This window comes from Mustela erminea, chromosome 4 (assembly GCF_009829155.1).
Source record: "Mustela erminea isolate mMusErm1 chromosome 4, mMusErm1.Pri, whole genome shotgun sequence".
In the NCBI taxonomy this organism is placed as follows: domain Eukaryota; kingdom Metazoa; phylum Chordata; class Mammalia; order Carnivora; family Mustelidae; genus Mustela; species Mustela erminea.
In genome coordinates, this window is record NC_045617.1 from 115,084,723 (window position 1) to 115,098,908 (window position 14,186).

Genomic DNA, 14,186 nt, shown 5'->3' on the forward strand with positions numbered 1-14,186 from the left:
GGCACATACAAACTTGGGAATGTAACTTCTGCGGCCCCTGGTTATCTATGTATAAAATGATGCACCACCAGATGGTGGTTAGTTTCTAAGGTCTTTTTACTACTGGAAAATATTACGACTAACATTTTATCAGCCTTTCCTTCCTGAAAATCAAAACTATACACTTAGGCGTAGATAAGGTACCACTATATTTATTTTCTCAACTGCAACAGAATATAGTAGTCCCCAGGGAATATTTTGATTATGGCATTTGTTTTTGTATTTCCATACTAGACTATTTTACAGAAGAAGATTTTAGAAATCTAACTGTATGCCACAGAAAAAAGCTCAGTTTATGAAACTAAGTCCAACTTCCACGTGGAATGTATTTACAGCATTTACACTGTGCGTCCTCTAAAATAAGCTCCCAGGCTGCCGTATGGAGAACTTATGTTGTCCCATCTACTGCCACCATCTGGTAATGTGAAAAACAAATAAAAAAGGATACCACAGGACGATCCTGTTCTTGGGATCAGGAAAAGTCAAATTTCTAATTCAACTCTGTTTCTCATGCACACATCTTTGAAACTATAGAATGCGTGCAGATGGATTTGTTCTTTAGTTTTAATTACTTTTAAAGAAGTTCCATTTGTTAAAGTACTAAATGGAAATATATCTTAATTTCTCCAAATTCGGGGAAGATACGTTGTGAAGCACTTCCTTTTCTATTTGTGGCAAGACCTCTGGCAAATCATCTTAGAGCTTTATAGCCATTCTATCTTGAAGATAACTGTTTTCTGACTTGAATCGTAGACTGCTACGATGTCACCGTAGACTACCATACGGAAAATCATTCAGGATACTCGCTGGCTTATGCAATAGTTTTCCTTCACAGACGCACAAATGTTGACCTCAGTCCTCTTCGGTTTCAGCTCTCGCCCAAGGGGCTACCCGATTTCCAGCCTGCGGATGACAGCTGCGGAAACCTGGCGGCGGCGACAGGGAGAAAGAGCTACCAGCTCCGTCCAGCCCTTTGCCCACCGATCTGCAGGTTTCTCTCCCAGTCTGCTTTTACTCCGGGTCTTCCGCCCGGCCCTTTGGCCATTGATTTACAGGTTCTACTACAATACATTCTTGCACGGGGTCCTCCGCTCGATATTATCGAGAATTGCCAGGAGCCCAGCGCCCGCGGCGCCCAGCATCTCCCGCCCAGACCCCGCGGAGCTGCACCTGCCGAGGCCCCACCGGAGCCTCCAGTCCGGCCCGGCCTCCCGGTCCCTGCCCGACCCCAGAGCGGCGTTTGGGTACCGGGGCAGGCGGGGGCTAAGCGGGGCGCTGAACGGACTCCCCCCTCCTCGAGTTCCCTTCCTCAAGACCCCTCACGCCTAAGCAGCCCTGGTCCCCTGGCAAAGCGCGGGTATCCTGGCCACCCCCGCCCTGGGACAGCTCCGAGGCTCACCGGCTTCCACCCGCGGAGTGCTCTGCAAGAGGGGCGTCCTATCTGAACCCTCCTCGCCATCGCTCGAGGCCAGGCCCCGAATCGGGGACCTCATGACGCCTCCGGGAAGCAGGAGCGCGATACCGGCAGAAAGGAGAGCCGGGGCCCGACAGCCGAAGGCCGGGGCCGCGCTGGCGGGGCGGGCTGGCGGCGCTAGCACCGCCCCTCCGCTGCGTTCTGTCCCTGCGGTCCCGCCCAGAGGCGGCCGCAGCGACTCCGCCCCCGCCGCCATCTTAGGTTCGGGCAACTGTGGAGGGGGTGGGCGGGGGAAGGCAGAATTCCGGGCGTTGCGGCCTGGTGGGGCGCGGTGGGAGTCGACTTACCTCCACCCTTGGGTTCTGGGCATGCTAGATCGCCGTCGTTCTGAGGAGCAACGCTCTCCGCTCTTGTGCTCCCTTGTAAAGCGTAGGGGCTGCCCCTCGGGATGAGTGGGACCCAGGAGGCGGCTGCGAGGACTTGAATCCCGTAGAATTAAGGGGAGGGCTCCAGTCGAAATTGGGAAGTAGATGGTGTGTATTTGACGTTAATGCATCAAGAGTAAACTGTCATGAATATTAGCAATCCTGGTATTATCTAACCGTAACAGCATATTGTTCACGTAGTTTTTTTTTTTTTAAGATTTTATTTATTTATTTGATAGAGACACAACGAGAAAGGAAATGCAAGCAGGTGGAGTGGGAATGGGAGAAACGGGCTCCCTGCTCAGCGGGGCTCGATCCCAGTGTCCTGGGATCACGACCCGAGCCAAAGGCAGACGCTTAATGACCCCAGGCGCCCTGTTCACGTAGTTTTTGCGAAGGAAAAACACTAAATGGAAACATACTGTTCCGTCCTAGGAAATGGCTTGTTTTGTGGGTCAAAAAAGAAAGCCAGTACTGTCACTTTCATATGCTTCAACCTACAGAGTCCTCTCATGTGTGTGTGTAATGTCCCCCTAGATCTGGTTCGAATAGTAACTTCTGGCATATGCTGACTGAGAAAGGAAAATGGGCCAGTCTGTCTTGGCGTGGGGGGGGTGGGGGAATGGGGGTGGGGTGGGAGTGGGACAGATGCAGGCCTGCAGGCCTGCAGTCCTGACCGCAGGCTTCAGTTTGGCTTTATCTTGAGTAATAGCGACCTGGAGATAGGAAAAATAAGACGTGGTAGGTGCCCTTGGGGAGCTCACTGCAGTCGGGAAGACTCACAGGACAGTAATTTAAAAAAAAAAAGGTCAGAAGCTTGGTGAGGTTCACATGGGAACAAATGGGTGGGTTACTGTCACCCAGCACAGAGGGTGGGGATTTCTGAAGGCATCCCTCACTTCCCCGAATCAATAAATGCTAGGAGAGTTATCAAGTTAAAATAACAACAAATCAAGCCATGTTTCCGAGTTAGTGAATTTACCATGTATATTTAAAGTTCTTTAAGGGGGTGGCCCTTTAGAAGTATTCTACAGCAATGCCACTTAAACTTGAAAATGGGTGAAATCACCCAGCAGATCTTTTTAAAATGCAGATTCGGATTTATCAGGTCTGAGGGGGACAGTTAATTTTACATGTCAATCTGGAGGTTGTGTTTGGATGATGTTAACATTCAAACTGGTGAACTCTTCCATAGCCTGGTTTGAGTTTACTCAATCTAAGGCTTGAGTAGAACAAAAGACCTCCTCCCCAACTAAGGAGAAGTTGTCCAGAGGACTGCCTTTAGGCTTCCTTTGCAACCACGAGCTCTCCTGAGTCTCTGGGCTGCTCCATCACACTGCAGATTTGACTTTCCAGCCATCATAATTGTATGAGCCAATTCCTTATATAACTTCACACACACACACACACTCTCTCTCTCTCTCTCTCTCTCTCTCTCATTCTTTTGGTTCTGTTTCTCTGGAGAACTCTGACTAATACATCTGGGATGGGCCTGAGATTCTGTATTGCTAAGAAACTCACAGGTGACCACATTATAAATAGCAAATTTATAGAGGACTTGGACCAGGGAATAAAGATAAAGATTCCAACAGATTTGAAAAGATTTCAAACTGGAAGAGATCCTTTTTTTCTTTCTTTCTTTCTTTTTTTTAAAGATTTTATATTTATCAGATAGAGATCACAAGTAGGCAGAGAGAGGTGGGTGGGAGCAGGCTCCCTGCTGAGCAGAGAGCTGGATGCGGGGCTCCTTTCCAGATCCCAGGACACTAGGATCATGACCTGAGCTGAAAGCAGAGGCTTTAACCCACTGAGCCACCCAGGCGCCCCTTGATAGGTTATTATTAACTGAAGTTCATACTTTATTTAGATTACTTTAGTTTTTACCTCATGTTTTTTTTTGTGTGTCCTAAGATCCCATTCAGGATGACATAGTACATATAGTCTCTGTGTCTTCTTAGGCTCCAGTAGACTGACAGTTTCTCAGACCTTCTTTGTTTTTGCTGACCTTGGCAATTTTGTAAGGTCGGTTTTGTAGAAGGTCTCTCAATTTGGGTTTGTTTGATGCTTTTCTTATAATTGAATTGGGGTCATGGTTTTTTGGGGAGAAAGACTGCAGAGGCAAAGTGCCATGCTCATATAATTTCAAGGGAATGTGCTGTCGATATAACTTATCACTAATGATTATCATTGGTGATGTTAAGCTTCACCACATACCTGAGATAATATTTTCGTTTTTTTCACCCTATAAAATCACTCCTTTTTCTCCCCTCTTTTTCTATACTTTTCTCTTTGGAAGGAAGTCAGTAGTGCAGCTTACACTTAAGGGGTAGGGTAGTTACTCTCCCAGGTCTTTGAGGGACAGAATCCTTTTTTATGGGAGGTTTTTTCTGTTCTCCATTATTTACTGATTCATTCAAGTATTTGTTTATATTATTATGGGCCCATGGTTATTTTGTACTTGGGTTATAATCCAACACTATATTATTTATTTTGTTGCTCAAATTGTTCCAGCTTGGTGATTGGAAAATCTTTCAGTTGGTTCCTGTGTCCTTTTTACATGCCTCCCTTGCTGTGTTTTTGTTTTTTTTTTTTTTGAGCTCTACCTTACTTTCTGGTATAATAAGATGTTCTAGGTTCAGCCCGTATAGCCTCTGCTCCTACCATTTTTCCAGAATGCGTGATGTTAGAAACCAGGATGGTGCTGGATATATTTCTTGCTACTGCATTGTCATTGATTCTACACCCAGAGAAAGTACTTTTGTTTTGTTTTGTAATATAAAGAGGATTTTTTAATAAAAGATTTATTTATTTATTTATTTGAGAAAGAATGAGCAAGAGCACATGAGCGCAGCAGGGAGGGGCAGAGGGAGAGAGAGAATCCCAAGCAGGCTCTACACCCAGTGCAGGGCCCTATCCCAGGACTCTGAGATCACCACTGGAGCTGAAATCAAGAGTCGGATATAGAGTCAGATTCTCCACTGACTCCACCACCCAGGATTAAAAAATGGACAAAGGACTTGATTAGACATTTTACCAGAGAAGACATGTAAATTGCCAACAGGTACAGGAAAAGATGCCCAACATCACTGGAAGAAATGTAAATCAAAACCACAATAAGATATCAACTCACATTGATCAGAATGGCTATCACCAAGAAGACAAGAGATAGTATTGGTGAGGATTGGAGATAAAAGGGACCCTCAGGCACCGTTGGTGGTGGGAATGAAAACTGGTACAGCCAGTTTGTGGAAAACAGTATGGAGATTCCTTAAAAAATGAAAAACAAAGCTACCATATGATCCAGAAACCTCACTTCTAGGTATATATCTCAAGAAAGTGAAAACACTATCTCAAAGAGATATCTACATCCCCATGTTCATTGCAGCTTTTTGTTTTGTTTTGTTCTGTTTTGCAGCATTATTCACAATAACCAAGATATAGAAATAATCCAAGGGTTTATCAATGGATTACTGGATAAAGAAAATGTGAGAGATATCCATCTATCACATATATATATTTATATATGGGATATGGAAATGAATATGGAATATGAATATGGAAGAATATGGAATATTATTTAGCCATAAAAGAAGGGAATTTTGCCTTTTCTTACAACATGGACAGACCTTGAGGGCATTATACTAAATGAAATAAGTTAAGCAGAGAAAGAAAAATACTATATCATGTATGTTCAGGATCTAAAAAAATTGAACTCCTAGGAATAGAATGATGGTTGCTAGGGGCTGGGGCAGTAAGGAAAATAGAGGAGATGTCAAAGGGTACAAACTCCCAGTTATAGGATAAGTAAGTTCTGGGGCTCTAGTGTATAGTATGGTGACTCTAAGTAACAACAGTGTGTTATGTAATTAAAAACTGTTAAGAGTAGATCTTAAATGTTATCACTACACACACACACACACACACACACACACACACAAAGGTAGTTATGTAAGGGGATAGAACTGTGAACTACCTGTACTAAATACATGTATCAGATCATCAAAAATTGAACACCTTAACCTTAATATAAGTCAGTATCTCAATAAAGCTGAAAAAGTTTCTTCTTTTCCTGTATCATCTATATGTACCTCAGTGTTGTCTCCCTAAAATGCAGATCTGATACTATTACCCTAAAAAAAAAATAAAACCCTTCAATGGCAGCTTATTGCCTAGGTCTTCACATTTTTTGGTTGTGTACTCCATCAATAAAAATTGGAAATATGCACCCAACATGTATTTTTCTTTTTTAAAAAGATTTTATTTATTTATTTGAGGGAGGATGAGCTGGGGGGAGGGCAGAGAAAGAGGGAGAAGCAGACCCACTGCTGAGCAGGGAGCCCATTGTAGGGTTCAATCCCAGGACCCTGAGATTATGACCTGAGCCAAAATCGGATGCTTAACCAACTGAGCCACCTAGGGCCCCCTGTATTTTTTTTTTTTTAAATCACACATGGACACACAGACACATGCACACACATACACTGCACCCATCAAACACTCAAAATGTAAAAAGATGAGAAAAGGTAAATATAAATAGATGTTCTGATTTTTCATTGAAAAATTTTGCTAATGCTCTTGGGTGAGTGGGGTCACTTTGGAGACCATTTGTCTCTAGGATAAAATCTAAATTCTTTGGTATAGAACATGAGATCCTTACAAACTGGCCTGTTGCCAGTCTCATTTTCAACCACTTCCGGCCATCTGCTCTGTGCTTTACACATCAGACTACTCAGTGAGCCTTATACATACAATGTTTTCCTTGTGTTGTTCCCTCTACCTGTTTGCTTCTTTTGTGTATAATGAGTTATTATTTGTCCGTAGACTAAAATTTCATCTTTTCTTTAAAGATCTCTTGACAATCTCTCCCTTTTCCATTTCTTATTATAGCAAACGGTACTAGAGTTATCTAAGGCAGTCTAATAGTGTGTGTCATTCCATGAAAACAAGAACCTTGACTTACTTATTTTTCATTCCCAGTCCTTAGCAGAGAAAATAGTCTAAAAAATATTTATGAAAAAAAAAATTTATAGAGCTTTACATTATGTGAGAGGCCCTGTTCTGGTTGTTAAGAGGGTATGCAAGATGTATAAACATGGTTTCTGCCTTCAAGGAGTTTATAAGTAAAATGTACCTTGAAGGAAATATTTCTTAATTATCATCCAAGAGAAGTATAAATATTTCTCTAACAATTATGAAAATTAGAGGACATAGCTTTTATTTATATTTTCTAGAGAGCAAGTGGTATATGATAAATATATTCCAGAGGAAGAGGAATAGTATTTTTAGGAAGGAATTTAAAAAATGGATAGTCTGGACATACTTTCCCATATCCTGTTAACTTTAGGCAGCTGTACTGTCAGATATCCTTGGATAGTGATCAAGATATAAACAAAATAAGATAGGTAAATGTGCAGCTTTCTGTCACGTTTATATGCTAGCATGCACTCAAATGTTTTCACAGCAGAGTTAAAATTTCCTCAGTGCTTTATAACCTAACAATTGGGTATTTCTTGGAACATATCCACAGGGACGTGGGTGTTATTATAACCACTTGTAAAGGGGGAACTGGCGGATGGCAATTGAATGAAGTGATTTGTTCAAGATCAGTGAAAGCCACTATTACCATTCCGATTTATTCCCTTTTCAGGTATTCAAATCCTAGGATATTGTATCTCCATAATTTCCTACACCTTGTATGTTAACTTTCTATCTTAAAACTTTCGAGTACAGATTCACTTAGCTGTAGAAGTCATTTCAATGATAAGTATATAATGTGTGAAGTTGTCAACGCTGACTATAAGTTATATGACATTTTCTTTCTCAATCTTTCATTTACTTGCTATAGGGGAGCTGAAAAAACAGCCTTCTTTAAAAAAAGAAGATATAAATAATGTGGCCTCTGTGAAAAGCCTGGAAAAGACCAACCGATATAACTTACACACATGCAAAGAAGATATGTCATAGTTTTGTCTCTTTAACTTCAGGGAAATTAGACCAAATTTTGCAAATGTCATGGAATACCAGTGAAGCAGATAGTAAATCAGCTGGCTAAACACACAAGAAGCACAAGAAACAGAATGACCTTCAGAAATGAGCTAAAAGTGCATGCAAAGCAACTTAAAACTGAATGACTCAGGCGGATTAGAAGATTAACGTTCAAATCTGTTCTTCTAACCAAGATGTCTAGCCACAGCTCTGTTGAGTCAGCCCTTCCTGGTCACCCTTTTGGTCAGAATTCTGTCCACACATACATTCAGATTTTCTAAGGAAAGATATGCTGGCTTAGAAAATAACTTGTTTCATAACAGAAAAGAAAATCTGAGATCAATGGACTCATCACAGTAGAAAGTGCTAGGGCATCATGATAACCTACTAATTAATACAGCAATACCTTATTTTTCCAATGGATGTGTTTCTAAAGTTTTATACAAAGTCAGCCATATTTAAGATGACACATGAGAGTTTGCTATTTTTAGAGAAACCATGATTAATCCTTTTGTTGAGGGATAGCTGAATTTTCATTTTTTTATGTACTCTATTAATAGGAAACACACTAGTTTTTCTCTTCCAGAAACTTAAGGAGGGAAAATAGCAGTTATGTTTAGATTATCTTTTTAATTGAGTTCCTCAGGAGTAAAAATTGCCATCAGAAAATCAGTTGTAATGCTAATAAATCAGAATATTAAAATTCAATCCTTCCTATTTAAAAAAGTTCCGAAAGAACTGGTTACTTCATGTTGGTGAGATGATTCTAATTCCACCAGTAGTTCCCTTTTCATGCAAACAAACAACAAACAAACAGCAAAGAATAGAAATCCAAGGACCAAAAACAAAAACCAAAAACCAAAAAACAAAAAAAACCACTCCTCTGTGGAATGTGATTGATTTACTTCCCCAACCCCAAATAAAAGCCCACAGTAAGATACATAATTAATGAGCTGTGTAGAGCCATCCTTACACATAAAACAAAGCACCTAAACCAGGTCTCAGTTTAACTTACAAGATGTGGCTATAAAATAATGAGATTTTATAAAAGAGAAAGATTTAAGACTAGGCTCTTAAGATAAGAATACTTAAGAATAAGAATAAGAATTCGGAAAAGTTCCGAAAGTATTTTGAGGGATTGAGAAACTGGAGAAAAGGTTTTTAATCTGTGAAATTTTATCTTTCCTTTTCCATTAATGTGTGCTTATTTGAAACAAAAAAACCCAATAGTCTCTTGCATTATTGTCACATACTGCCTTTCATGTAGCCAAGATGTCAGCTTAGCTACAGTGAGGTCAAGAGAGGCAGACCCCTTATAACACTTTTGATGGAGAAGGACACCAGTGAACTGATAAGGAAAAAAATATCTTTCGTGGAGACTACAAGTTGGGGCTGTGGGGAGCACTTTGACCTGAAAAAGAAGAGATGATCAGAGTAAAGCCAGAAACTAGGGTTATTAATTTCTTTTTAGATGAAATTAAATAAAATTAGATTTTATTTTATTTTTAAGTAAGCTCTCTGTCCAACGTGGGGCTTGAACTCATGACCCTGAGATCAAGAGTCACATGCCCTACTGAGCCAGCCAGGTACTCCAGGGTTATTCATTTTTTAAAATAACTCTGCCAACAGTGCCTGCAAGCTTGAACTTGTGGTAAAAACACACCTACCCTCACTTCCGTCCAGTGTGATAAGAAATAGAAGAAATTAATATTCAGTACCTGTTGTGCGTCAGACACCACGGTAACACATGTTATTTAATTATCAAGGTATTTGTAGGTCTTAGTATTAATTTTCTCATTTTATAGCTAAGGAAACTTGAGCTCAGTAGAGGGTAACTTTTTTAAGCACAAGGATTAGAACATGTGTTCATCTTACCCCAGATCCCCCATGCTGTCTTCCTGTGGATCATCTGTGTAACCTCTTATCTGCAGGGTGCTAAAATTTGCCTGGCTTAGCTGTTACTCAAGGCTCAGCGTCTGAACCCATCAACAGTGGAAAGGGGCTGTGGATGGGGTTAACTATCATGCTAGAGAGGCCTCAGCCCTAGAACTAAGGAGGCCAAACTCTATCAAGCCCAAGGGTTGGAAATGGGAACCCCAGAGGGTTAGAAGGTTGATAGACACAAATATGAAAAAAACAAGGATAAAAGAACTTTTGAAAGACAACTTTCTCCTAAAAAGCTCCAAGTGGCCTGTAAAGGATATTTTTTTCTTTTTTAAAAGATTTTATTTATTTATTTGACAGAGACAGCGAGAGAGGGAATACAAGCAGGGGGAGTGGGAGAGGGAGAAGCCGGCTTTCTGCTGAGCAGGGAGCCCAATGTGGGGCTCCATCCCAGGACCCTGGGATCATGACTAGAGCTGAAGGCCGATGCTTAAAGACTGAGCCACCCAGGCACTCCCTGTAAAGGATATTTTTGAAAACAATACTCAGTCTCAGTCCGTACAGAGGCGTATCCAAAAGCGGTGCAGATTTGGACTGGGGTAGGATGACTGCTGACCTCATTACTTCTGATGGCTTTAGTTTGATCTCAGAGGCATTGTTCTTACTGTAGACATTTTCTGATTCTTAAGGCACAGGAATGAATAAATTGAATGCTGTGATGCAGGTTTAAGGAAATTAACACTATCATAACTTTGTAAATCTTGGAAGGAACTATCAGTGATAGCTTCAGCTGTGTCTCAGAGTCACTGTTTACATTGGAGTTCATAGTTTATGTAGGGGTTCACTTTTTGTGTTGTACAGTTTTTGTGTTGTACATTTTGCCAAAAGCATAATGTCAACATGTATCCACTGTTATAGTATCATAGAGAATATAATTCAGTATCATGCAGTGTCACTGCCCTAAAAACCCCCCATGTTCCAGATATCTATTCCCACTCCTCCTCTTCCTCAACCCCTGGCAACCAACGATCTTTTTACCATAGTTTTGCATTTTCCTGGATGTCATATAGTTGGAGTCACATAGTAGCCTTTTCATGCAGGCTTCCATCACTCAGCAGTAAGCATTTAAGATTCCTTAGCAACTTTTCTTGGCTTGATAACTCACTCCTTTTTATTGTTGAATACTAATCCATTGTTTTGGTTGTAACACAATTTGTTTATTCAACTATTGAAGGACATCTTGGTTGCTTCCAAGTTTTGGCAGTCACGAATAAAGCTTATTATATACATACAGTATTGATGAGGGATAGATGCAGAACAATTTTCACCTTTAGCCCAGAAGGCTGACTCCGCATGGTCTGGATAAGGATCAATAGGAGTGAGCTGCTACATTCTTAAAGGGTCTCATGACTGCCTGTACATCTTGCCGGGAGTTAATATTGAGCTGAATGATAAGCACCGAAGAAATCTTGCAAAAGTGGTTTTACGAGTAGAAATTCGAAGAACAATTTAAGATCTAATACTCCCTGCACATCCCCTCCTCCCTGAGCACTAAGCATATAACCACCAGCTTCATACAGCCAAAGGGCAGCTCTTTCTGCCCATGGGTCTTGTCCTGTGCTACTTAAATCGACTTACAAAGTTGTACTACAAAACGTCTCAAGAATTCTTTCTTTTTTTTTTTTTTTTTTTTTTTTTTTAAAGATTTTATTTATTTACTTGAGAGACAGACAGTGAGAGAGAGCATGAACGAGGACAAGGTCAGAGAGAGAAGCAGACTCCCCATGGAGCTGGGAGTCCGATGCGGGACTCGATCCCGGGACTCCAGGATCATGACCTGAGCCGAAGGCAGTCGTCCAACCAACTGAGCCACCCAGGCGTCCCTCAAGAAGTCTTTCTTGACTATTCATTCCCAATCCCACACTACTAGCGGGTTTTTCTGTGGACATTAGTTTTCAGCTCATTTGGGTGAATCTCTGGGAGCGTGTTGTTGGATCCCATGGTAAGAGTATGTTTAGTTTTGTGCCAGCATTTGGCGGTGTCATTGTTTTGGAGTGTGGCCATTCTAATCGGTCTATAGAGTGTCTCATTTCTTTTTAAAGATTTCATTTATTTATTTGACATAGAGAGAGAGAGAGAGATCACAAATAGGCAGAGAGGCAGGCAGAGAGAGAGAGGGAGAAACAGGCTCCCTGCTAAGCAGAGAGCCCGATGTGGGGCTCGATCCCAGGACCCTGAGACCACGACCTGAGCCAAAGGCAGAGGCTTAACCCACTGAGCCATTCAGGAATTCCTGGTGTCTCATTTAAAAAAAAAAAAAAAAAATTTTGCAATCCCCTAAGGGGATTATAATGTTGAGTCTTCTAGGTCTTCCTCCCCCACCCCATAATAACTTTGTACCTTTCTTCTCTTGTCATGCCATTTATTTGCTAAAGAAACTAGACATTTATTTTGTAGAATTTTCCAGTTTGACAGAATCATGACTGTAAGGTACATATATATATATTTTAAAGATTTTATTTATTTATTTGATAGACAGAGATCACAAGTAGGCAGAGTGACAGGCAGTGGGGGTGGGGTGGGGAAGCAGGCTCCCTGCTAAGTAGAGAGCCCCACGTGGGGCTCAATCCCAGGACCCTGAGACCATGACCTGAGCCGAAGGCAGAGGCTTTAACCCACTGAGCTACCCAGGCCCCCCAAGGTATACAATAGAGGTTTTTTTTTTGATAGAGGTTTAGTATTATCATCTTCATGTTTGCAAGAGAACACACACGGAAAAGCATACTGGATGGAAAAACCTTAAGATTCTATAATATTTTATATCTTAACATTTAAAATTTAATATTTTAAAATATTTTGCCTACATAGAATAGACAGGCATAATATCCTTTGGAATCTCTCACACGTTTCAGATGGTAGGTTTCTCATTATATAATTTGTCTGATTTTATGTTCACTAGTAGGATAAAAAATCCCTGGCCAATGCAGAGTTAATGCTTTTCAATTCTACTCAATGCTATTTCCAGGATATTGAAAATATAATTTTCTAAAATTGTTTCAGGCTGAGTATCTGTTCTGGAGAAGCTGTGTCCTAGCTCTTTTCAAGGATAATCAGAACTCAAAGGAAATATCTGATTAAGAATAGACTCAAGGCTGTTCTTTTAGAGTGTTTTACTTATTGGTTTATAGTTCGTGTCCTGGCCATGATGCTTCTGTCCCTTGAGGCAATAATTTCTCTTGATCAATGCAATTTTTATTTTTATTTATTTATTTTTAAAGATTTTATTTATTTATTTGACAGAGATCACAAGTAGGCAGAGAGGCAGGCAGAGGTGGGGGAGAGGCACGCTCCCTGCAGAGCAGAGAGCCAGATGTGGGGCTCGATCTCAGGACCCTGGAATCACGACCTGAGCCGAAGGCAGAAACTTTAACCCACTGAGCCACCCAGGAGCCCCAATCAATGCATTAAAAAAAAAAAAAGTATCTACTACTCCTCTGTGGCATATTAACCTTTTAATTCCCATATAGTTGGTGATCTATGGACTGATACAGGTGATAGACTGAAAATTGAATTATCAAGAAGCAAACTTTCTGTTTTAAATAGAACACGGTTTATTTGATTGGAAGCAACAAATTACTTTATTTTAAAAAATATTTCATTTAATGATAACCATAACATCGAATGCATATTTTTATCACCAAACTTCCCATGTCATATGTATTTTTGGGAATTGACAAAGTTTTATCAAGATGCCTCGTATTTCTATGGAAGCCGTCCCTCAGTCTAGGCAAACTTTCTGGAGCTGCTCAGATCAATTACTATACATAAGGAGTCTTTTAAGTTCTTTGCCCCATTGCAAGTGATAGCTTGTTCATTCTGCTATCTCTTGACCAGGGTTGGTGTATATCAATTAATTTATTAACAGTGTAATAATTGGGCCCTGTGTAAGTTCAAAAGGGATACAAGTGCAGTACCAAAGCATCTCACAGAAACATACTTGGGACTTCATGGGACTTCAGTGCTGCTTAAGGAAACCCTGCTTTCCTGTAATTGGATCCTTGGCAATGAATGGAATTGGTGGAGGTATTTAGAGAGACTTTAGCTATCTTCAGGAAACAAAATTGCACTAGCAATTATTTCCTCAAAGTTTAGGAATCTTTAAAACTTTCTGGTAGGAGCTGGGGAAATGCAGAGAAAAGATAAATCTTTTCCTTTCTGATAGTTCGTTCTAAGCCCAGTATGTGTAAAACAAATAAATCCGAGTCTCCTGAAAGTAGGTTTTAGAAATGTTGGCTCAGTTGGAAGAGCATGTGACTCTTGATCTTGGGGTCACAAGTTTAAGCCCCACCTTGGGCGTAGAGATTACTTAAAAAAATAAATCTATATAGAAAGAAAGAAATGTACTAGCACTTCTTTTTATTTTCTGTAGTAATCAATGG

At 40.6% G+C, this 14,186-nt stretch overlaps 1 protein-coding gene across 1 annotated transcript in view; it reads right to left on the reverse strand.

The window, feature by feature from the left end:
• The window catches only part of SLC17A5 (solute carrier family 17 member 5), a 50,413-nt gene extending 48,760 nt beyond the window's left edge, over positions 1-1,653 (reverse strand). The window contains exon 1 of the mRNA XM_032340476.1: positions 1,439-1,653. Within this exon, the coding sequence (XP_032196367.1) occupies positions 1,439-1,532 (94 nt within the window). The 5' untranslated portion in view covers positions 1,533-1,653. The remainder of the gene's footprint in view (positions 1-1,438) is intronic.
• Positions 1,654-14,186: the final 12,533 nt, after the last annotated feature.